Genomic DNA, 23,619 nt, shown 5'->3' on the forward strand with positions numbered 1-23,619 from the left:
TGCGGCCCTGGAGGGCTGGGTACCGACACACTCGTCCCTGTACTTTTTATTTCCAGCTATTGGGAAACAGCGACTTCCAGTGGTCAGTTGGAGGTATGGCAACAGGGTTATTTGGGTGTAGTCGTGTGGGTATGACGTATTACAGCGAGTCATTACTTCGTGGTACACGTGTATAGCTTAAAATATAAATCTGATATTTTTGGTCTATTACAATAAAAAAACTGGTAAACAATAGACATGAAACCATAGACTGCATAGACTTGCCTTTATTATAGTGAAAACAGCTCAAACTTTGCAAACAAATCTGACAACTATCCACATTCACCACGAGAACAGAACAGAACAGTAAGGCTTCAAAAATAATAAAACTGTTATCCACCGCTGAGGGTGAGGCGCTTAATCCAGACAGAAGGCAGAAAATCTCTATCACACGTATGTTTCTCTGTAGTTCAGATACGACATAGAACGCAATTCATTTGACTGAGCCAATCCAAACTCCTGTTATGCCTAAATGTAATACAGATATTTTCTTTTAAGGATATATCTATTCGTATGAGCTGGGGAGAAAAACCTTAATCACCCTAAATAGAATCACAGACTTATTACTACATATATCTTATCAATTAAAATGGTGTGTTCTTACATTTAAACACTGATCTTATGGTGAATTAGCTCTTAACATTTGATCTTTGGTGTCAATAATCAGATCTTAATGTTTCTTAAATGAAACACACTGGCTTGCAATTTTACGGACACATTGCAGCTGCTAGATTGTACATGACTGATACTTAAATATGCTATAGATATCCATTTGTATATTTTCTTTTCATTCCCTTTCAGTCCACTTTCTTTTGCCAGACCCCATTTTGGGGAAAAAAAGGCATCTTATTTATATTGACCCTGCACTGAGTTGTTTACAAAAATAACACAGATGGAAAACTAAAAGCACCATGTCTTAGTAGTAAATGTGAAGCACTTATCTAAAAGGTTGTTTTTTGCTGTGAATGCAACCCTCGAACGCAACATGAAGCGATGCATTGGACGGGGACGACCGCGTGTATGTTGCTGCTGCTGCTGTTGCAGCGACAGCTTAGGTCGACAGGTTCTGGACTTTTAAACCTTCCCGCAGCCGCTTGTGCTTGACGATGAGCGGGCTGGACTTGGTCGCGAACTTCTCCACCCTGATTTCTTCACCTGCATTCTTATTTGCTGATCAGTTTAAACAGGCTCTGACGGAGGTCGTTGAGGTCAAAGATCTTGATGTCCAGAATTTCGATGGCCCGCTGGATTTCAGCGTCCATGCGGTCCCGTTCCTCCAGAGAGCTGTTCAAGTTCTGCTCTGAGTTCTGGATGCGGCGCTCCAACTCCGAATTGCGCATTTCTTTCTCCTGCAGAAGAGGTCTGGTGTAAATGAAGAGGGAATCTCTAAAAGTGCCCTATCACTCCACATTTCACCATTCCTACCCGAAGTCTGTGGATGGCCTCGTCCCTGGCGTGTTCCATCTGGTGGTAGTCTGATTTCTTGCTTTGCAAAATGTGGATCTCCTAGAACAACAGCAAAAGGAGGAGCTGAATCCTTCTGGCCATGACGAAGGACACGTGAGACTAAACGCGGCCGGCACCAACCTCATCTTTGGCCTTCAGCAGAGCCTCCAGCTCCTCCAGGGACTGGGACAGCTCGTCCTTCAGCAGGTCACTGGGGCCTTGGCCTGCATGAGCCTCTAAGTCAGCCACCTTGCAACACAAAAGCATTGAGCACTGATGAGAATGTAAATGAAATCATTCTGGAGGTGAAGCAATGGAATCTGATGCATCCCTTTTTATAATCAGCTCTTCCTCATCTTCTTAAGGTTTAAAGTCCGTCTCGAAAATATCAGACTTACACTCCTGGTGCATGTCGGGCCTGGACTGAATAAAGTCCCAGCCAGCTAGAAACACACAGATTCTCTCAGTCTTTGTCCTGTTTAGTTTCGCTTGAATATGTGTGTGTGAGTGACTCTTTAAAAAAAAAAAGAAGGCAGTCGATGCCAGCTCCCTCTGGTGATTTTTCATTCTTTCCTAACTGGGGCATTGAAATTAGGATATTGCTGTCCTACAAACTCCCCCCCGCTCACGCACCACCCCTGAGATGTGAGCCATTTTCAGCCACCTGGTCCCCGTCCTGCGACACAGCGAGCAAAGGAGACGGAAGCGAGGGACGTTTCTCCCATAAATGAAGCAGAACTGCTTCCAAATACCATCAGAGGTGCAGGATTAGAGATTACAGAGCAATAATAAAGCCTGGTTACGCTGGTATCAATACACTGAATTACTGAGCTGGTGTTGGCCGGAGGCCAGGTGGTTCCCAGAAGACTTGGGTACCGGTAAAGGTGAAAACAGCTTCTGTTGACATCGAAGTCCTCGTGGGGCCTCGGCCTGTATCGACTAGACGTCCTTCTGGTGGAACGTGACCGTGAACTTGTTTCCCCAGAAGCGTGTTTGATTAGAGCCTTGAGCCAAAGTCTGCCAGCCCAGCTGACATCTTCATTTTCCCCTGAACAGGAATAAATTTGAGTCTGCCCTGCGGGCTTAACGTGGGCCCGACTCCTGAACACCGTGGTCGGAGTTGGTTCTGGAACACTGAACCAAACATTAACGGGACTGAATACAGCCGGGGGCCTCACCTGGTCTCGGAGCCGCTCCGTCTCCTCCTGATACGCCATCAGCTGTTTCTTCCACTGCTCCACGTTAGCGTTAGCCTCGTGCAAAGCGGCCACCAGTTTGGAGTTGCTGTCCTGCAGGGTGAAGAGCTCGGACTCCAGATTCATCTCACAGATGGAGCTGGGCGACAGTCGCACAGTGTTGTTTTACGAGGATACCCCAGCTTTGAGGACCAAGGTGTGTGTGTGTGTGTCTTTACCCCTCTGAGAGCATCTTTTTGATGCGCTCCTTCTCCGAGGACAACGTGATGTCCGCGCTCTGGCTGCGGAACAGCTTGTCCTCGGGTCCGTTCACGCACATCACCGGAGGAGACTGCAGGTCATCCGCTAGGTCCTGAGGAGCGCATCAGTAAAAGGGACTCCGCAGATAACAGTCGCACAGAAATATACTCTATAAACGTTATTGTTAGCAGAGATGTTGGACGTTTTCAGTGACAGAGGGGGACGATGCTGCTGCTCATGTGACAGAAGGCGCATGAAGGCGGAGATTCTGATGAGTAATAAAGTAAAAATCGATCCCCAGTTGAGCTAAAGGATCTGATTCGGACCTGATCCCATTAACAGGTGTAAATCCCTTCAAGCCTCTGGAGAGTCCCACACTTATTTTCTGTTTGAAATGAAACGGACTCACCTGTGAGAACTACAGAGCAGATCCATCAGGTGGGAGAAACAAACAACAGAAACAAACATCACTGTAACAGCTCCCAGAACAACACAACGCCTCAAATTTCTCGCAGTCTCAATGGCGTTGGGCTTCAAGTGCAGCTAACTGACGCATTTAACGATCTGTCTGCAGCTTTGGCCCCATTAAATCCATGAAGACGTGGGGTCGGGGGGGTGGGGACACCGAATGTGTTCCTCATCACCGATCAGACTGAAGTCATGGGTAATTCTTCTCTATTGATCTATAGAGGCCCTGGGTGGAGTACATTTTCATCAGTTAAGCTCCTCTCGGGGGTGTTGTTACCATCGGCCTACTTTTCCACACTTCTCCCTCTCCCCTCTGAAACAAGTGATCCAGCTCATCCGTCATTTGTCTTTTTCCTTTTCCCTCCATCCGTCACTTTATTTAATCACAGGTGGAAAAGCTGCGTTGGTTTGACCTCCTGCTCGCAGCTTTTCCCCCCCGACCCCAGAATGCCAGAGACGCGTCCCCGCGTCCCTTGTGAATCAGGACAGAGCCTGCTCCACTTTCAGAGCCTCACCTGGGGGGCAGCGATGGTGAGGGCGGAGTTGGCCAGCTCCTTATCCTGCGACTTCTCCCGGGCCAGACGGGCGGCATCTTTCACCTCCCTGAACTTGTCGGAAAACTTTAAAAAAAGGAGCGTTTGAGGGCAATGGCATCATTAAAAACTCCCCCCACTTGGTACATTTTGAGGGTTTGGACCCTTTTTTTGGACTAACCTGATGCAGCTGCTGCTCGGTAGCAAACCCGAGGCCGTACACAGTGTTGGCCCTGCTGTCGGCCCACTGGCCAAACTTCTGGGACGTCCTGGTGAAACTCATGCTGGGTGTCACCGTGCAGTTGATGATCGCCTGTACGGAGCGACAGAACCCCTCCCCGTTTATCGGTTCTGCTCCTGCCTTGCATTACGTCATCGGTGTGTATTGACGGGAGCAGCGAGGCCTTTTTTCCATGAGCGGCGGTATAAAATAAACACAGCAGCAGCTCTATTTAAACCTTTTATGTCACGTCCAGATTTGCAGTAATGGGATGGATTTTAAACCGCAGCAGCTTAGCAGGAAGCTTCTGCTCCGGCTCTTTCCTCTTTCCTCCGTCCAGCAGACCGTTACGCAAAGTTCCGCGCTTTCTGCGCCGACATGCGCGGCGGTGACGCGCTGGACGGCGGTGAGGATTAGCGCTGCAGCCAGACACCAGCCCCGGCGGGATTGGCCCGCTGACCAGCCGACAGCCACCGCCGCACAGCCTTCTGGGAGGCAGGAATGTGGGTCAGATCAGAGGTGCGGTGAAGAGATAAAACAGATCCGACCCCCCACTATGGCGCGGTCTCCTTTTCATAATCTAAATCCACAGCTCTACTTCCTCCTGTCTGATTGCAGATGCACCAATCAGAAGCTCCCAGCATGCACAGCTGTTTTATTCATGAGGCCAATACTGAATCTCCCATTCTGGGTGGACTATTTTTAAAATCATATGATGTCAGGAGAGACTCCTCCCCCCTCACCTTGGTGCCGCTCACGCTGATGATGCGGTACACGTTGCGGTTGGCATCGTAGAAGAAGGACACGTTGACGGCATGTTTGCTGGCAGGGATCCAGTTCCTCTTGGTGGTGGGGTCGATCTGGAAGACGTGAGCCCGGGCGCTGAAGATGGGCTGCTCCCTGGAGAGGGAACCGTCAGGATTTGAGACAATTTCGGACGCATTTCTAACAGCAAATCGCGGACGGGAAACAACGTGACCTTCCAGGGTCACATCTTCATTCATACTACATTCCTAAAACACACACGGCGGAGACTTGAAACACTCTGAAGGGAGGTGGGAGGCGGTCTATCTGGCGCTGAGATCTCCTTCTCTGTTTCTAACTTGTGTAAACAGCAGGAAAAATAAAAGCGGTTCCTCGAGGTCAGATGTTTCCACCCGGAGAAGAAAGTCAGCAAATTGGGATTTGATCATTTTTTTTGGAAGGCTGTCCTGACAGAGGAGGTCACAAATGAACAGGAATATTCAGAATCACACTAACATGTGAAAACTGTCCCTCGGCCAGTAAACACACCACGAGAGGGGGGCCTCTTCGGTGCCTGCCAGGTGCCAAAATGGTGAAATCCAGGACACCTCCTCATCCGTGCAGTTCTGCAAATTACAGCAGCGGCTCCCAGTAGAACGGCAGTATTTTGGCCAGTCATTACACATTTATATCTGACCCCATTAGTGACACACAAAATCCAGTAACGGTAGTGTGAGAGAGGGAGTGTGTTACCGCCAGACACATGAAGATGTGGCTGAAATATGTTGTAAAACAAAAACTTTACGCAACAGTTGTGTCAAACGGTGCTCAGTAATGCCCCAGTTGGTCCCAGTAGTCACTGGACCAGAGGCAGGAACACAGGTCACCCTCCATCCCAGCTACTCATTCACTCCTGGGGCGATTTAGGGTCTGTGCATGTGACTGTGAAACACACACACACACACACCCGAACACACAGTGGGCACATGTGACTGTGTTGTTTTCTGCGTCGGCTCTCGAAGATGTTCAGCTGCTCGACCTTCACCCTCAAAAGATGGATGTGGCCTCCTGGGCTTAAACACAACAAAGCCCCTCTGACATGTTTGGGGGTGGGGGGGGGGGGGGGGGGGTGTATCTAACGGCATCTAACATCCAACAGCATCCAACTGCTTGGATCCAACGCACAGCTGTCAAATACTTTAAAGACTGATTTACGACCTTGTTACTAATTGAAATGTTGTATTTAACTCATCTAAAGACAGCAATAAGAGACGTGCCTTCAGGTTTTGTACCTTTATACACTGAGCAGATCAACTAGACCGTCTGGTCAACGCAGCGAAGTGCACAGCTTGAACATGTTCAACTTTTTTTTTTTTTTTTACAGATATTTTGAAATAACAGAGACGGTAACCGTCCTACCTTTCTCTGTGGTGAGGAAACATCTTGCACGGTGTCGTGCTCCCTACCAGAGTTGGAGCGCTGTGTCCATTAATCCGATAAGTGATCTTCAAACACTCTCCGAGGGTCAAATTTGCAGCCGAAGCTCGTTAAACGTCTCCAAAGCGAGTCCAGGCGCACTTACCCCATGTCAGTGTGAACCTGCGGCGTGTGTACGTGCGTGTGTGCGCTCTTTCCTTCAATCTGCCAGATGTTTAATTCTCCAGAGTGCAGAGAGTTAAAGGAGAATGGGGGGTGGTGGTGGGGGTCGTCTCTCTGCAGCCTCCAGTGTCCCCCCCTCCGGAAGGCGGATCTGCTGCCTTTAGAACACAAGCGACTGCTGTCTCTGTCCCCCTTCCCTCCTTCCTGGTGGTCCAGGCTGTCCTCTGCTCCTGTTGGGTTCCACCTGCGGGCTCCGCAGCCCCCAGCACACGTTCACAGGCTGGGAAAGTGTGTCAGCGCTGGCGGCAGCCAATGAAGCCGCGTGTGTGTCCTGCTGCAACCTGGATCTTCTGGGTCCGACGACGCTGCCAGTTTACGGATTAATGAAATATCGCCCTGACCTAAAAAAGACCCCCCCGGCCATTCCACAGCCCATTTAGGGCGCGTGCTGCATTTATACAAACAGACCCGCTCCTGCCTGCACATCTTATTTAATTTTCTTTTCTTTTATTTGTGAGGGGCCCCATTAGCTGCTCTAGAGCAGCACTAGTCTTCCTGGGGTCCACCTTTAAAAAGCATCATTATTTTATTTATCATGATCAACATATTTAATGTGTTCAATTATAAAACAACATATGAGGTTAAAGTTGTTGTACTTTAGACAAACATGAAAACACTCAATGGTCGTGTCTAGTTAAAGTTACCATCTTATTTAGCCTGTCTCTGCCACAGACTAGTCCATTTAGCCTCTGTCCCACTAAAACCACTTTAATTACCATCTCTAACCCACTAACTATTTGATTTAGCCTCTTTCCCACTATAACCAGTCCACTGAGCCTCTGTCTCCCACTATGACTGTTTAGTGTTTGTCCCATTATAACCAGTGCATTCAGCCTATTCTGCTAGACCATCCAACCTGTTAAACTTCTACACTGTTACTTGTGCTGACTATACGCTTTGTTGAACCAGCATGAGCAGTTTTTAGGCTAAAGCATGATATCTTTCATCAAAACACCAATTTTACCTACAGTATTTGGCTTTATACTGGAAGAGTGCCTGAAATGGCTTTCAAATATTTATTAAAGAAGAGAAATAAAGCTGCAAAGACAAAAAAAAAGGAGCAAAAAGAAGCAAACTTTATTTTCCCAAGATTACCGACAGGAGAAGGGTTGTGAGTGCAGTGCATCACTCTAGCGCGGATGGATGAATGAAACGGTGCGTCCACGTCTGTACCAAACAGCAATAAACCAAAGATTATCACAATAAACAGGACAAAAATCCAACGTGGACTAAAGGTCCTTTTCACAAAAACATGCAAGGACCACTGAAGATCTACAGCAACAGAAGGAGGAATTTGAACCTGTGAATGAAATGTTATGCAGTTAAATTAGAAATGTGTCACAGCTACATCCAACTAGCTTTAATATTAGAGGTAAACAGATTATAAACGCATCTAAAACTCAATCTGAAGCTCTGCTGAGTCCACCTGTGCATCTATAATCCAAATACTCATATGGGTGAATCGTAAAATGGACATTTTTTAGGGCAACTGCTTTTTCTCCATATGGCAAACTTAGGTCAGGTGAAGGAGACTTTAATGTCATACTTATAGAGGATGAAATGAGGTTTAATTCTAATGTTTATCAAAATGATACAAATTTCTAGTGCACAAACACTGAGACAAAAATCACTAAATCTACTTTATAGTCAATCGGGGCTTACATTAAATAAGGGTCCAAGCTCGACTGTGGACACCAGTGTACAGGACACATCAGCATGACAACTTATCTAGGGACATCTTTGTGGTAAATTTTATAGCACTTGTACCAAAACCTCTTCATGTGTACGTTTCTCCAGTGTAACGTCTACCTGTACTGTAGCAACTAGCTTAAAACCTCAAGTTCATGAGATTTCATGACTTCATTGTGACAACACGGAGCTTAAATAGCTGCATACATATTCTGGCGGTGTGCATGTTTCTGAAAAGGATGTGCATTCCTCTTCGTTTGGCTTATTCGATGCTTTTAACAAGTAGAAATGCTGAGGTGATCTTTTAGTGGCCCTAGGGTTCCAGAAGAGTCAGCTGTAAGCTAGCTACGGTCCTTGGTTTGACTAAAAAGACACTTTGAGGAGCGTATTCATTGCAGACCACCTGCATTGAAAGCCAGCTGCACTAGCGTTCTTCAATGAAAACCCTCAATGAAAACAGTCTGCGCTTGGAAAACCTTTCGACTCAAAGCAGCGAAAGAAATGAAAAATGGTCCTTGGGTATAAAACCCTCAGATTTCATTGGAGCTCTTTGGGGCATAACACCACAAGCACTGTTGAGTTCACGTGAAAGGAGAAAGGATGTTTCCACCCGCTTCTCTCCTGCATGCTTATATGTGATCGAATGCAGAGCTGGTTCGAGCTTTGAGTCCTAAAAAGTCGCCACGCTAAACAGCTTCAAGAGTTGGATCCTCTTTGTTTCCCCCTCTCTTCTTGCTCTCCAAGTCACAGACCAAGTCCTGTTGAGTCAGACTGGGAGACATTTTCCTGCGAGTCACCTCTTCTCCGTCTTCCTCGGCTTTTGGAGCGACCGAACTGCCTGGAGATCCGTGCGGGTTCGGAGACGCGCGGGACAAGATGACAAAGTCTCCCCTCCCCGTGACCCGCCGACGGCCTCGCCTGTCCAACTGCGCTGTGCCGACAATGACAGCTCTTCTCCCTCGCCTCATCTTTGCGTTTGGGCAGCGGCGCCTTCGGTCCTCCACCAGCCTCCCGCTCCTCCTCCGTCTCTTGCTATCTTCCTGTCCAGCTCTACTCCCACCTTTTGCTCTCACTCCTGTGATTGGTTGGTTTCTCACGGTCTCTCTCTCCTGTTACTCTCACACAGTGATGCTTCGGTTGTAGCAGTGGAAAACAGGTATCCATGTTTGTTCTTTTTTTGTTATTACCCAGATTAAAATACCACGGAACTAAGCGTCACACAGGCCTAGCTCTTTCCAGCATCCTGGGAAGAAAACACAAGAGACAGATGTCAACAAATGGGTTGCTTATCTGTTCCCTTATTCCACCAAAGTAGAACAAGACATGAAATTCATTCTAATTTTTAAATCCATTGTGGAATTGCTTACAGTCTAGTACTGGGACAGACCAGTCACACCGCCATGGTAAGCCCGCTCCCCCTGGTAGGTGGAGTCCTGGGACAAAGCCACATCAATCTGGGACTTGAACTCATCTCCAAGGTAACTGTCCTAAAATGGGAGGGAAAAAAATGACAAAGATACTAGTGCTCAAATAGCAAAGCAGTATTTTCTTTTAGATCAACAGTGGAAAACATGCTGCTAGCCTCAGTTCCTCAGAGTTGCAGTCAACACACCTGTGAGAGTTCAGGCTGCGAGAGCCCTGGCTGGCTCATCTGTGACGGCTGGCTCATGTTGATGTAGCCTTGCGTCAGGGGACCCTGGGAGAAGGGCTGAGATCCCAGATCCTGGCTTGCCTGGCTGACACCCATGTGACCTCCGTGCAGTCCGCGGTCTGATCCTGAATTTCCTCCGCTCCCCATGTTGCCGCGGTTTCTTTGGCGGCCGCCGCGAGACCCTCCGCCTGCTCCGGTGGCGGCCTTCCCCTTCATACCTCCACCGCGACCTGGAGGACAAGATGGTGAATCCCACTTTGTGTATTTATATCAATTTTGCATGAATCTACAGCTTCTTCACTCACCTGATGCGGGTCCATTGATCTGCCCCAGGTATCCAGGCGGAGGGATCGGGGGCATCACAAGGTTAAAGGGTATGGGGAGGTTCATTGCCGTTATTGGATTAGGGCCAGTTCCAATCATACCGATCTGGTCATGGGTCTGGAAATACATATTGGTTGTACGCCCTGTAGTAAAGAGAAAAAGAAACAATGAAAAAGTTTCCTTTTTAATCAGGGTAAACTGTCTAACATTAAAAATGAAATGAGGCTGTTGTAGATTTCTCACCGTTGTTGCTCCGGTCATAAACAGACCCAGGAATGAGGGCTTCTCTGGCATCATACATGGCCGTGCTCATGAATCGCCCTCCCTACAAAACAACACAACATCTCCTCATTTTTGGCATTTGGATTCATGCATTTTGGGGTAAATTTCTTTTTCATAAAACATAAAAGTTGAAATTTATGTATTATGGAGCTGATTTCTCATTTTCTGGCAGCATAAAGAGCATCGGGTGGTATTGTGCTCCCAAAAACTCACAGGATTGATGGTGTTGACCAGTTTTCGGGGCTTGCTGAACTGCATGAGGCTCTCCCGCAGGTTGTTGAGAGGACCTTCCACCAGGACCTTCTGCTCCTTGTAGTAGTTCAAAAGGTGATTCCAGAGAGGCTGCTTGGACAGGGCCTTGGGGTTTCCCACAATGATCACACCATACCTGTTTCATGAGCACAAAATAGTAAACATCTAGGATATTTGGAGCTACAAACCCAGGACATTATGATATCCTACCTTGCGCGAGTCAGCGCAACATTGAGACGTCGGGGATCGTTCAGGAAACCGATGCCCTGATGCTCGTTGGCCCTCACACAAGACAGGATGATAAAGTCCTTCTCTCTGCCCTGAAAGGCATCCACGCTGGCAATTTCCACCTCCTGCACAAACATGGACAAATGCACATTGTAATACAAGAGTAATTTCAGCCCCTTCTGGACAATAAATGTCCAAATATAAGCAAATATCTTCTTTGCGCAGTTAAAAAAATTCTTAAAATGTAACAATGAATTGAGAACAGGCCTGCGTTAAAATGGGCCCTTTAAAAGTTTCAATCCCAAAATACTGCCGATGTACAGCAACATTTCATTCTTGGTTACATCCAGGCTGCAGTGACCGCACAATCCAAACAGCTTTAATTTAACCCCCCCCCCCCATTTCACACAGTTTAACCACAGTGGCCGCCACTGATTTGCTGTAGAAACATGTCATTTGCTTGCTGAATGAGACTGTCACTGCCAGACAAAATTACAAGCCATTATGTAAATGTTCTGTTCATTGTTCTGTTCATTTGCCAGAGCAAATTTTATGAGATTCACCATGCTTGAAAGAGAAAAATCTCAGAAACGGTACCTGATACAGTTTTGTATGAAGCGACCCACTGAACTGCATGTACTGGACCAGATACGACCGCTGGCCCTCATAGGGTGTAATGATACCGATCTGATCAGGTTTCGCTCCAGCTTTCAGCAGCCTCGTGGTTATTTTCTCCACATTGGCTGCCTCAGTCCTGAAATTAGATAAAACTTTTAACATGTCTTTGTTGCAACTGACAGCTACATATATCAACAAAAGCTGAAACCTGTTGAGATATGATGTTCCAGAGCTGGCGATTTCTTCTTGGCCTTGGGTCACATAAAAGAACATTGGTTTGTCAGGCTGTGGCCACTGGAAATCGAACCCTTTTTTCACACGGTCCGCTGTTGAAACAGTAAATACATTAAAAACTCAACAAAGACAGTCGGAAAAAAAGACAGATTGAACCATACAATATGGCTGATTGGCTGTTTCTACGCATTGAATGGCTATTTATCTCACCGGCAGTGACTCCGTTCTGCAAGGACCCCTCATAGAAGATGTTGGAGGGGAAGGCGCTGAGGGCCGGGTGCATACGGTACTGGACCTGCAGACGGATTGGCCGGATACCCAAAACCACCAGGCGCTCAAAAAGCGACTGGGACAGGCCTGCTTTAGCTGCCTTCTTACACATCACCACAGGCCCCAGCTGACAGTGATCTCCCACCAGGATTAACTGTTTGGGATGACATTAACATATTCAGTGACCGTGCAGATGGTCTGAATGTGCTTCCACTGATGTTGAACCTACCTGTTTGGCACCAAGAACGACAGGCACCATACACTCTGGTTCTGTAGCCTGGGTGCTTTCATCGATCAGGATGGATCGGAACTGCATCTTGGCCAGGCGAGGATCTCCCGCCCCGACGCAGGTGCAGCAGATCACATCTGCATTCTGAAACACAAGCAGAGGACAGTGCGAAAAAATGAATTATGACGAAAAAGCCTGGGCAAAATGAATCCAGACGTAACAAAACAAAGCAAAGTTATATATAGTAATCATGGACGCTGATAAAGTAGAACATATTTGTGTGTACTTCCTGTCCAGTAAAGTCCAGTCCGCTTACCATAAGCAGTTCCCTCTCGGCAGTGCGTCTCAGAGCTCTGTATCGCTTCTCGTCCGACGACGAAAGTTCCCCAGTCTCATCTTTCAGCTGTTGGAGCTTCTGGAGTTCTGGCATACTGAACGGAGGGATGATTGCAACACGGTGAGAGTTCGGTAATGGCAAAGAATTAAGATGGTTTTAGAAAGGTCTATGGATCCTTGTTTCGTACCTCTCCATGTTACGGGTCTGGTTGTGTAAAGCCAGGAAGGACACGGGGGAGTCGATGGCTTCCCTGCTCTTGGCACACAGCCTTACCACCTTCAGACCAGTCTGGTGGATCTTCTCTGTCAGTTGATCAACGGCGATGTTACTGGGAGCACACACTAGCACTGGACTGGAAGGATAAACATTACACACCGAAAATGTCAGCAAAATAAGTCAGAATAACACGGAGTGCAGATACTTGTTTGCTATACCCGCTGCCTTGTCGAGCCAGGTGATAGACGATGGTCGCAGAGGTCACGGTCTTTCCCGTCCCAGGTGGACCTTGGATCAGGCTGAGGGGACGCTGCAGCACTGTCTTCACAGCGTACACCTACAGCACAATGGAGCACAAAAGCACTGTATCACACACGTACTCAGACACCCACACGTATGTGAACATATATCCATAAGTGCCTCTGATCTCTTATGTCTCATCAATGTAAACCGCAACAGAAACCTCCCTGATCAGATATTCATATGAACAGCTTGGCTTTTCATAACCCACCTGTGAGTGGTTGAGGTCGGGCAGGCCCTGGGCTGTGAAGCGTTTAGGCAGCTGGCACTTGATAACCACGTCCTCAACCTCGTGCCCCAACAGTTTGTGGTAAATATAACCAGACACTGAAGTCTCATCCACAGCAAATGTCTTAAGGGCACTTTGCATCCTGCATGACAAAGTAGACAAGACCCATTATACAGGAGAAATACAAATATATCAATATGTATAAATACAGGGCTGTTTAATATAATGCATGGTCAGACTTGTATCATTAAATGCTACGCTTGGAATTTTATTTCAAACAGAAAAGTGTGAAATCATTCACTCTACTAAACTGTGATGGACCTGTATAATTCACTTGTCCTGTCAGTTATAACCAAAGCCGTGACATCCCACAGGCTGGAGCAGTTGGCATGGAAACTAAGCAATGCAATACTGAAGGAGGTGCCAACAACAACACAGTATATTTGGCAAGATGTATTAATTCAGCGCGTGTTCTCTCCTGCATAATCACAATACATATACTCTAAACAGCTACTTTATGTGTTAATTAGGTGCTGCGACACATGATTGGACCGTTGCGTAAACATGTCACTGACATGATAGGAGGTTAGAAAGGATACGATAAAATTGATAAAATATTCAAAGCAAAGACTTTGAGATCTACAAACTGGTTAAACAAAATTTAAATTTGCATAGCTGGCATTCCTCAGTTATACTGCATGGCCTTACTCTCCCTTTGAGGTTGACCATTAGTTACATGTGTAAACACTGACTGGATGAACTGGTTGTACTATAATGGAATAGCATGTGTTCTTATGAATACCTATCAAAAGAAGTCGACTTCCACACAAAATCCACCTGAAAGTTGTGTGGGATCTCAACTGGAGCCCCTGCACTGCTCCTTAGTTCTATGGCAATCTCATCACCATAGTCTGGTCAAGCAGTCAAGGAAGACAACATTCCTGCATATTCAGGACCTCGCGTCACATCATCCCCATTTACAACTTACATGAGTCTTCTACATGATAAAAGACCTTTTAATCAACACTGATATTATGATTCTTCCGGTCATTACTGAGTTTATGTGTGCAAATCTGTGTTTTTTGCAAGGCAGAGATATGTTTTTATTCATAGTGACATGATAGAAGCTAATTCAAAAGCCAAAGGATACTATCAGGGACTTTGATGACGTGTCCAATTCCTTTCCAGGGAGGAGCCAGGTCTCCTTTATATCTCAGGCAAATTTCATCTCCCTGCATCAACCTCATATCTGGGGAGGACAGAATAGGATATCAAGAAAAATTCAAATCAGAGAGAAGGAATTTAAAAATAAGGTAGAAGGATTATTGTAATGATCAAGTAAAACGTACCCGAGTCAGTTTTAGGAAGAGTGAAATAAGCGATCCTTTTTTTGTTCAGTCCCAAGTCCCATCTGACTGTTATGTTGTCCTGAGTCTGCTTAGGAAAAAAAAAACAGCTATAATTCAGACAAATGTAGGAAAAGGGGAGCAATCAGTTAATGGGAATAAAGAGCATTAGATCGCATCATTTCAAACTTTTTCTTTCCTTCAAAGTCAGCGATTCCAATAAAACTTGACCAGCAGAGGCTGCAGCAGACAAGCAGCAACCACAAGTGGAGGAAAGTTCCACCAACTCAATAGTTTTAGGTTCTCTGTGTGCAAAAGATTCAGCCAGGCAAACTAGACTATTCAAAAACGTATACAGATGCTTAAAAAAGGAAATGATCAAATACCTTCATCAAGGCCAAACTCATCACAGTAGCAAAGACATGAGCACATTCATCTGACACTAAAATGCACAAATTATTAATTTACCTGAGACTCCTTCAGTTTCTTATCATAGTCAGCCTCCAGCTTCACTAGAGGACCAAAGATGTTCTGGTACTGGTAGGCATCCTCATATCTGAGCAGGACATGCTGGGGCTCCTCATCCACTCCAGGTTTTTCCAAGTCCTCCAAAGATGCACAGGGATTTTCCTGCCCCCCCAAAAAGAGCATGTTTTTCCATGTCTGTTGTGCTTTTTTTTTTAAACTTAAAATAAAGCAACCACATATCACTGAGCAAGCCTTTAGGTAAAAGTGGACTGTATATTTTGACAGTTTGAAAAAATCCAAAATAAAGATGCAAGAATAAATAACTTTGGGTATTTAAACTGATGTGGCAAAGTCGTAAACGTCATCAAAACTACATATGAACTGGAATTTTAAATTCAAATGACTCCCACAGCACATCTGTGAGGACAGTTGCATTGACGGTACCTTCCAGAGTTCCTCCAGCTTGTTGATCTGCTGGGCGGTGATCTGACGAGCTCGCAGCTGCTCCTGCTCCGATGGGATTTTCACCAGCCAGGACAGGAAGCAGCGGTCCTGGATGAGAGGCTGCCATTGTGAGCTGTCCCAGTTGATGTCCTTCAAACTGCTCTGGCTAGCACAGGGCTGTCTGTGTTACAACACAAGAACACAGGCATTATAATCATATTGTTAAATGATGTAAATGAAGGAATATTATGGAAAGGCGAGATGAACATCGGCTGAAAATACCCTCACCTGCACAGTAGCACCACTACAGAGTCAGCTTTGGCGGGAATGAAACCCAGGAGGAAGACATTACGACAGCCGCAGTTGTAGCACTCCAACACTGTTTCTCCCAGAGGGCCATCCTTATGCAGGGTTACCTCTTTTGACTTGGCTCTCACCAGATGGTTCACAATATGGCTGCGATTCAGAATAAGTGAAAATGTATTGGGCAAAACATACACACACCCATAGACCGACATGTGAACAAGTTTAAACAGAAAAGGTACTGAATCTTACCTGCCAGATGTGTTTCCACGGCCATTACAGAACCATTTCTTGCTTGTGTTACAGTAAACCACACAAGCTGGATCATGAATTCCACAGTAGCTAAAAAGGTCAAAATTAAAAAGAAATGCTGCAGTATTAGTTAAGTAACAAACAGAGTTAATTTTGTTTTCATAAAACATAAATTAATACTTAGTAGACACAGATAATTTATTTTTTAACAAATTTTAGTGGTAATTGCTACAATGTAAAGTCATTTTATGGTTTCTACATGAGTACTGTGTGGGCTGCCAACAATGGTCAGCAAACTGTGGCAAAATATCGCATCAAAATTACTGAAGGGAAACATGTTGCTTCTGCTCAAGATGAACTGTTATATAATATATATGGTGGACCCTTATTGATGTACAGGACTGTTGACAGGCTGCAAGCGCGTGCTGCTTTACCTGCAGGCATGCGCAGGAAGATCCTTGGTGTAATAGGCGTCCTCCTCATCTTCCTCAAAGTTTAGTTCTGCCAACAGCTGGCTGGCTTTAACCACGGCGTCTTCTCCATTCTGCAAAACGATGTCGGGGCCATTAACCTGTGGACGGGTTTAGAAATCGGACGGTCACCATCGTGAGTGACGTAAAACGATCGAGGTCGACAGCGAAATTTGACGTCATCGATGTAAACCCGGAGATAAATATTGAACGCTAGTGGAAATAAAATCGACTGTTGTTTATCTGCTAAAGAGCCTCATCACACTGTTTTGTTAGCTAAACCGGAAAATCTGTGCGAAAGCATGCTAGCACATTAGCAGAATTTAAGCATGGCAATCGTGCTAACCGAACGGTAGCTAACGCTGGCTAACCGACTGACGTTTTGTCAACACAGCAGGATACATATTTTGACACCAAAATATCAATAAAAGCCAGCAGTACCTGGTTCTCTAGCTGACTCTGTCCTTGAGTCTGGGTCTGGCTTGGTAGGGTAAAATCGGTGAAGTCGTACTCGGAGCCCTGTGTATCGGCACCCAAAAGCTCGGTTTCCTCGATGTCGAGGAACGTTAGAGTTTGTGAGCTCGGGCCGTACGCCTCGACACTCATGTTTATCCTCCAACGATTACCGCTAAATTCAATGTATATTTCTACAGGCTGCTGTGATATTAAAACAGCCCTTATAACAGAGTAAGCCCCAATGAATAATAGCCCAAAGGGTGTCCGCTAATTGCGGATCGCTATACCCTATATAGAGCTCCCACTGTATCCCATAATACACTGCAAAAACCCAAGCAATATATCCCATCATCCTTTGCGGTCACGCGCGAGAAGCTCGACATGTCGCTAATCATCAATGTTCACATACGTGTGGGTGTCTAACCCTAATTAACCAAATAACGACGACATAATATGATATTAACAAACAAACGACCATTGGGTTTTTTATATGTATTAATTGTAACAAAAAAATTACTGGCCCGCTGCTGACGTCAAACTAGCGACGCTATGACGTAGTAAAGCGAGACGGCTGTTTTTGATTGCATATTTATATTACACAATTAAACAGGGCAGAATTATACCGAAAGATTTGTTACCTAAGAAAGCCATATATATATATATATATTTTTTTTTTTTTTTTAAAAGAAAAGGAAATAAAATAACCCCACAATCATAACATAAAAAAAAATAAAACAACACAAGTGGTCAATGAGGAATTAAAATACATACAATGCACAAATATGTAGGGGCTTTTTCATTTAGCAAAATTTTATCTTTTAGTCTATATCTCATTTAGGAATTGATTATAAATGTTTTTTGTTTTTTTAAAGAAATCAACATTCATGTACGAGATTTTTTTTTTTAACCAAATTCTGTTTTTGGTCCACCATTTGAAAACCCAACTTTATGTTTTCATATTTGAAATATGGGATATTTTGTTCAGTTATCCAAAGTTTACTTGAAAGTTGTCCCAAAAGAGTCAAGCTTATTTACGAAAAAAAGTCGAAAAATAAGAGGTATTTTTTGTTTCAGAGTCAGAACCACAAAGTACAGTGCAAAATTTAAGACCCATGTTAAATGTTAATATTTATAATTTTTTTTCAACAGCTAAACCTCTTTATCCTCATATCTCTTTTGGGGTCATGAGAAGGGCGCCTATCCCAGCTGCAAATGGGCGAAGGTGGGGTGCATCCCTCATTGCAGGGCCATATGTAAGCATTTTGGGGGGTTGATACATTGCTCAAGGGTACTTCAGTAGTGCATTGAAGATGTCCTGGCTGCTCCTCCGGCTACAAGAACTCCTTTCATGTTTTGTCTGCACTTGGGTTTGAATTGCTAGCTCTGTGGACTGCTCCAGGGTGCTCACAATCCCCTTAAACCTCATTCAAAATCTTAAAATGAACTTTTTTCATTTTTGATGGAATTGGAGAGGAAAGTTAACTGGATCTTTTTTTAGTTTTAACCTTTTTCGTATATTGTTTTAACAGATAAGTGCACCGGCTAAGTGAAGTGCAGAATTTCAGCTTATCAGTGAGTTAGATAGTAAGTTGGCTTGGCTGACTAAAGAAAGAGCTAAAGGCTTGTCTTATCAGAGCGAAGGAGCCATAGAGCCATAGGAAGAAGTAGAAAAATCTCAACATTTAAACTTTCTCAACAGCAATTGTAATTTTTTCTTAAAAAATAATTAAAATAATTGGAAATGCCTGTCCTAGGGGATGTCTACTTACAAATATGTAAGGACAAAACTTGTCTGGACTCTGGAAAAGAACTATTAATAACAACAAAACCAGACATAAAAGACATAGTTTTAATTTATAATCTTCAGGATTTGATTGTTGAGTGAGAACAAGTAAAGCAGGTCCACCAAAATGCTTATGGGTGATTACATCAATAGATGATCACCTATTTGTAAAGAGATTTAGTGCAATAAAAGAATGTATAAGCTTCTATGAAATAGCCTCAGAGAACTATTTTAATTAGACACATCTTAAGAATGGCTTTTAGTTGCACAGTTATGCTACATATATATTACAGTTCATCAAGGTTTCCCACAGTTTTTATCAGAAAACATCACATCATGCACCATTGGCTACCTGTCCACTTTAGAATGGCTTTAAATACTTCTGAAGCATGTTTGGGTTTGGCCCCTGTTTATTTAGCGGCAGTCTCATGTGAGTCAGCCTGCAGCCCGACGTCCTTGGGTGGGGCATTTCTGGTTCTCCCAGGTTGTAAGTCTGAAGGAGGCTAAGCTTGTGCAGTCATGTCCTCTCGACTGTGGAATATGCCCGAGGAAATCAGGCTGGCATTTTACTGTCTTTTTGACCACCACCCTTAATGTTTGTTGTTCCGCTGTTAAGCACCTTGAAATCTTGGCTATGAAAAGCTGTGATACATATACAAATATTATTATCCCTCTGCTCATTGATGTGCAATATACTCCCTGAAAAATCAAAAATAAGAGGTGTGATTTTAAAAACCTTCTTCGGGCTTTTTTTTTTTTTTTTTTTTTTTAACAATTCTCTGGTACAAATATAAGCAACACCTTGGAGTGACATCATAATTCCATGACCTGGAAGAGTGAATTAAGAGGTGGCAATGAATACATGAGGATTATAAAGTGCAGCAGAAATGAATCAACAGTGTTTTCCTTACACAAGATATAGCAATATAGGCACACTAGTTGCACATAAACCTATTTGGACTTGACATGACATTAAAATGACTATAACTGTTGAAGTAATAGTTGCAGCTGTGCAACACTAATGCCTCCCACAACTATTGACTATAAAAGAACTGCAGCTTTTGTAGAAGACATCTGTTCCATCTGTCTTTCCACCATTAGTGCTCATGCCTGTTATTGCAGTGTTGGTCCAAACTGTGGTCCATTTCCAGTAGTTGGAGCATCTCCAGTATGGTGGCTTGAAGAGCTCTGCCAAGGTCACGGCTGCTGTAGGGTTTATCCAGTGGAGGCACGTGGATAAAAGCGCAGCATCCGCGCCCGAGGTGCAGAGAGGTGTAGTAGGTGTAATCACACAGATACCTGCCCGGGAGCGAGGACAGTATTTAGTCACGTTAAGTCGGAATTATTACATCTAGAACCATAAAGATGATGAATATAAAAGACCATTCAAGGGGACATAGCTTGAAGGGGAATTAAACAAACATTGAATAAGATATTTTAAAAGTGAAGCCATAAAACATTATCGTCACACCTATTTACTGTATACCGGTAATTACAAGGTGAACCGTGTATTGACTTTTTGGTGAGTGGTGGAAAATAACATTCACTCATACTGTATTGGAAAGTATGATTTATAGTCGTACGTAAACTTTACAGGTCATTATTGCTGTTTCACCCACTTTCTGCAATTGCAGTGGGAAGAACATCTTGCAAGCTGTTATAGGTCTGTGTGCCTGTGGGAAAGCACGTGGAAACAACACAGGGCTACAAACAAATTGAAAGTGTGCTAAATCCAAAATAAAGCACATACTACAGCTTAGGCACAATAAAATTGTGATGGTGAATCAAACATGTTTAAATTGCTTCGTAATTACTTGTTATTTACCTTCCAGCATCTTTAGACACAGAGAGAGTGACCCCAAGGTTTGACTCGTTCAACGTTTTGCAGATTGTTTGCATGTCCAGGACTGATTTTATACAATCTGGGCCATTCTCCATGCAACACTGTGAAGCAGGACAGAAGCTGCAGTTGTCCAGGCGGGTGTAACCCTTGTTGTGGCCACACTGCTCCAGAGTGACGGCTGTGGCTATCCCCGAAACACCAACATGGACCACCAGCTACTCACAGAAAACCAAATAACAGGCCAGTAGCTGGATTTTAGTAATAGTTTTTGTGAAGTACAAGAGAAAAATGTGGTTATTCTGTAATACCTGTGGGTTGTGTTCTTTCCACAAAGCTGGCAGTAGGCCTTGAACAGCCTGGTATTCTACAGGAATCTCACGCACGTAAAGGTCAGTTGTTTCATCCAACCCTAATTTCTCCAGCTCCTGTGAGCAATGAAATAACGCAATGACTACCACATATAAATGATTAATTCAAGCATTTTGGATAATCATACTTGAACTGCGACCCAGCTGGCATTTACATCATGCTCTCCAAAAGGCTCAAAACCTGCAAAGAAAAGATTGGTAAAGAGGAAAATAAATAAAAAAATCCACTTGCAATAAATAAAAGCAGATACTGATAAGTGAAAAGAGTATCTTGATTCAAAAGTCTAAAGGTTGCATCAGGTTACACATTAACTGCCGCTGCACAGGTTAGACAGAAAAGCAACACTGATGACATTTTATTTTTTTCTGATGGAAAAGACAAAATAATTTTCTGCAGAAATAGGGATTTTGATTCACACTCAATAATTAGAATTTAGAACTTGCCCACATATAAAAAGAATATTGTCACAATTGTTTGCCCGATCTCTCACCTGTTACTACAACCTTCTTCTTATTGGCCATAATCGATTGTTATGGCAGGAATTCTCATAGATTTATAATAAAGGAGCGACACATGGGAGTTAAAAAACAAACCCCAGTATTGTCTCCGTTTATTGCTGTCTTCTTCTGCTCGGATATAGGACACATCTGACTATACTGCCACCTATCGGCCGTCGATGTAACTCCTGTGAAAACAAATAACAGTACCTTAGGCCAGAAATTAGAAATCTTATCAAATTCCAAGGACCCAGATAAATCTAAATATAACATGTAAAAAGACTGGAAGGCTTTTATTGAATGTGCAGTGCCGGAACTGTGGAGGCAGGTGATAAATATGTAACTTATGTGTGGAGTGGTTTGGCTGGTTAGCAGATTGGTTGAATACCCAGGGGCGTAACATGCATGCCCAGTTACCCTCTACTCATTAAACCTGAATTAAAAGAACACTTTTGCGGCTAAGCATGGGAAATCAACGCAGCTTTTATACATTCAGAACCGTTCCTGTTCCAGTTTGTTTTCATGAAGGCAGCTTTGTCCTAATATTTTGTTACAGGGACAGAACTGCTCTAGGTCTGTGCAGTCCACACCCTCGAGTTGTGAATGACTCACTGATTCAGCACACTGTGTGGCCAAGTGGGCAAAGTGAAGATAATATGCTTCCCACAGGGTGGATATTTACTTTTTTCCATCTCATACATGTTATAAAGCCTCTGTAGTTACATAATCAACGTATACGGTGGCCTCATAATCACATACATAATCACACACACACACAAACACACACACGCACACACTGTCAACCTACGCAACACAACAGGCACTGTACAGTCCTGGCTTCTCCTTTAAACCCACTCACCTCTCTCTATCTCACTTGCGTCACTTGCCATGTCACTGTTACCATGGAAACTAATGATGCCCCCTCTGCTCCGTGGTGCTGATGCAGACAGTCTGCTATATCCGTCACCGTGTCTGAATAACTATAATCTAGTGTAATTTCTAGCAGCCACAGAAAAGCCCTGCTGTATAATTGTTTTGCTAATGCTATATGCTATTATATTCCCCTCTGCACTATAATCTATTATCCACCATCGCCAACAACCGGTTATTCCTCATCAGAGTTCTGGGTAAAGTAACTGGGTGAGAGAGAGCTATACAACCCAGACAGGTCCAACACGCACGCACACATACACACAAACAAACACACACACACACACACACCTGGGGACAATTTAGAGTCTCCAATCAACCTCATTTCATGGAGTTTTGTTTTTTTACTGTAGAAGGAAACCAGATGACCTGGGGAAACATGAAAAAGGCCTGTGGACAGAATCCAACCCACAACCCTCCTTCTCTGAAGCAACAATGGTGACCAAATGCATTGATTGTATCGACGACGCACAGGCTGTGTAGCTTGCTCAAATAACATGCCCAAAGTGTATCATTTAAACGCAAAATTCCACCGAGGGCACAGCTACTGTGAACGATCGTGTGCCTGACAGACAGCCTAGACGCTGACGGGCATGTGGGCATGTTGGCGTTTCCACGTGCTACTTTAAATTAGAAACCACACGGTTTCCCCATTTTGCTGTCACTGTTTCCTTCCTTTTTTCAAGTCAGCACACACTTTCCCCGCAAACACTGTTACACTTCATTTCTGGTTGCTCTCAGTCTGGAATGTCCCCACTGATCCCTGACAATACACCTATTCTATTCTATTCTATTCTATTCTATTCTATTCTATTCTATTCTATTCTATTCTATGTGCAGTCATACAGGCTTATTCTGTGCTACAATAACACTGGTGTGGAATAAAACCTTACATTATTTTAAGCTGTTTACAGTCTTCCTGAAGTCTCAGCCTGACTTGAGGGAGTATTTTCTGTAAAAGTCTTGCTGTTCTTCTCTCCTGGCCTTTGCCTCCACGCCTTCCCCGCCCAGTCTCTGCTCTCTTTTGGCGACCCTGAGCTTTTTTATGCTATGA

At 44.3% G+C, this 23,619-nt stretch overlaps 3 protein-coding genes across 6 annotated transcripts; all 3 read right to left on the bottom strand.

Moving 5' to 3' along the window:
* Nucleotides 1-248: 248 nt before the first annotated feature.
* LOC101067063 (homer protein homolog 3) lies at nucleotides 249-6,834 on the bottom strand. Of its 2 annotated transcripts, XM_029830627.1 has the most exons (10): nucleotides 6,306-6,834; nucleotides 4,886-5,042; nucleotides 4,104-4,235; nucleotides 3,905-4,009; nucleotides 3,331-3,339; nucleotides 2,900-3,033; nucleotides 2,664-2,820; nucleotides 1,627-1,734; nucleotides 1,465-1,545; nucleotides 249-1,388 (listed from the first exon to the last, which is right to left on the bottom strand). In XM_029830627.1, the coding sequence occupies exons 1-10, from the start codon at nucleotides 6,326-6,328 to the stop codon at nucleotides 1,203-1,205; spliced, it is 1,092 nt and encodes a 363-aa protein (XP_029686487.1). In that variant the 5' UTR covers nucleotides 6,329-6,834; the 3' UTR covers nucleotides 249-1,202. The 2 variants fall into 2 exon arrangements, with proteins under 2 accessions (XP_029686487.1, XP_029686488.1); XM_029830628.1 differs by lacking the exon at nucleotides 3,331-3,339.
* A 766-nt stretch (nucleotides 6,835-7,600) lies between these two features.
* On the bottom strand, nucleotides 7,601-17,486 carry LOC101064659 (regulator of nonsense transcripts 1-like). Of its 3 annotated transcripts, none has more exons than XM_029831197.1 (24): nucleotides 17,129-17,486; nucleotides 16,652-16,761; nucleotides 16,218-16,307; nucleotides 15,951-16,118; nucleotides 15,663-15,843; nucleotides 15,219-15,380; nucleotides 14,754-14,841; nucleotides 14,555-14,653; nucleotides 14,207-14,315; nucleotides 13,387-13,546; nucleotides 13,094-13,212; nucleotides 12,847-13,011; nucleotides 12,639-12,753; nucleotides 12,323-12,466; nucleotides 12,034-12,247; nucleotides 11,798-11,915; nucleotides 11,569-11,725; nucleotides 10,954-11,096; nucleotides 10,705-10,879; nucleotides 10,453-10,534; nucleotides 10,191-10,352; nucleotides 9,847-10,115; nucleotides 9,602-9,721; nucleotides 7,601-9,477 (listed from the first exon to the last, which is right to left on the bottom strand). In XM_029831197.1, exons 1-23 carry the CDS (start codon nucleotides 17,291-17,293, stop codon nucleotides 9,605-9,607), a joined length of 3,312 nt encoding a protein of 1,103 aa, XP_029687057.1. In that variant the 5' UTR covers nucleotides 17,294-17,486; the 3' UTR covers nucleotides 7,601-9,477; nucleotides 9,602-9,604. The 3 variants fall into 3 exon arrangements, with proteins under 3 accessions (XP_029687057.1, XP_003975714.1, XP_011614810.1); XM_003975665.3 differs by having other exon boundaries at nucleotides 14,754-14,838; nucleotides 16,652-16,788; nucleotides 17,129-17,485; XM_011616508.2 differs by having other exon boundaries at nucleotides 16,652-16,788; nucleotides 17,129-17,485.
* Nucleotides 17,487-19,139: 1,653 nt separating this feature from the next.
* LOC101066836 (pyroglutamyl-peptidase 1-like) lies at nucleotides 19,140-23,610 on the bottom strand. Its single transcript, XM_029831603.1, has 6 exons — nucleotides 23,459-23,610; nucleotides 21,629-21,823; nucleotides 21,266-21,318; nucleotides 21,078-21,194; nucleotides 20,752-20,984; nucleotides 19,140-20,225 (listed from the first exon to the last, which is right to left on the bottom strand). Exons 2-6 carry the CDS (start codon nucleotides 21,657-21,659, stop codon nucleotides 20,024-20,026), a joined length of 636 nt encoding a protein of 211 aa, XP_029687463.1. The 5' UTR covers nucleotides 21,660-21,823; nucleotides 23,459-23,610; the 3' UTR covers nucleotides 19,140-20,023.
* Between the last annotated feature and the right edge of the window lie 9 nt (nucleotides 23,611-23,619).

The sequence above is a fragment of the Takifugu rubripes genome, chromosome 22 (assembly GCF_901000725.2).
Source record: "Takifugu rubripes chromosome 22, fTakRub1.2, whole genome shotgun sequence".
NCBI lineage: Eukaryota > Metazoa > Chordata > Actinopteri > Tetraodontiformes > Tetraodontidae > Takifugu > Takifugu rubripes.

Coding starts and splice junctions, on each gene's coding strand:
- LOC101066836 (XM_029831603.1), bottom strand. CDS start 21,659: ATGGCCAATAAGAAGAAGGTTGTAGTAACAG. Junction 20,985..21,077: donor GGAAAGAACACAACCCACAG/GTATTACAGAAT, acceptor TTCTGTGAGTAG/CTGGTGGTCCATGTTGGTGT. Junction 20,226..20,751: donor GTGTCTAAAGATGCTGGAAG/GTAAATAACAAG, acceptor GCTCCCGGGCAG/GTATCTGTGTGATTACACCT.
- LOC101067063 (XM_029830627.1), bottom strand. CDS start 6,328: ATGTTTCCTCACCACAGAGAAAG. Junction 4,010..4,103: donor CCGAGCAGCAGCTGCATCAG/GTTAGTCCAAAA, acceptor CTTTTTTTAAAG/TTTTCCGACAAGTTCAGGGA. Junction 1,546..1,626: donor TGCTGAAGGCCAAAGATGAG/GTTGGTGCCGGC, acceptor CTGTTGTTCTAG/GAGATCCACATTTTGCAAAG.
- LOC101064659 (XM_011616508.2), bottom strand. CDS start 17,293: ATGAGTGTCGAGGCGTACGGCCCGAGCTCACAAACTCTAACGTTCCTC. Junction 13,012..13,093: donor CTGGCTCGACAAGGCAGCGG/GTATAGCAAACA, acceptor TTATCCTTCCAG/TCCAGTGCTAGTGTGTGCTC. Junction 10,535..10,704: donor TGGTCAACACCATCAATCCT/GTGAGTTTTTGG, acceptor GTTGTTTTGTAG/GGAGGGCGATTCATGAGCAC.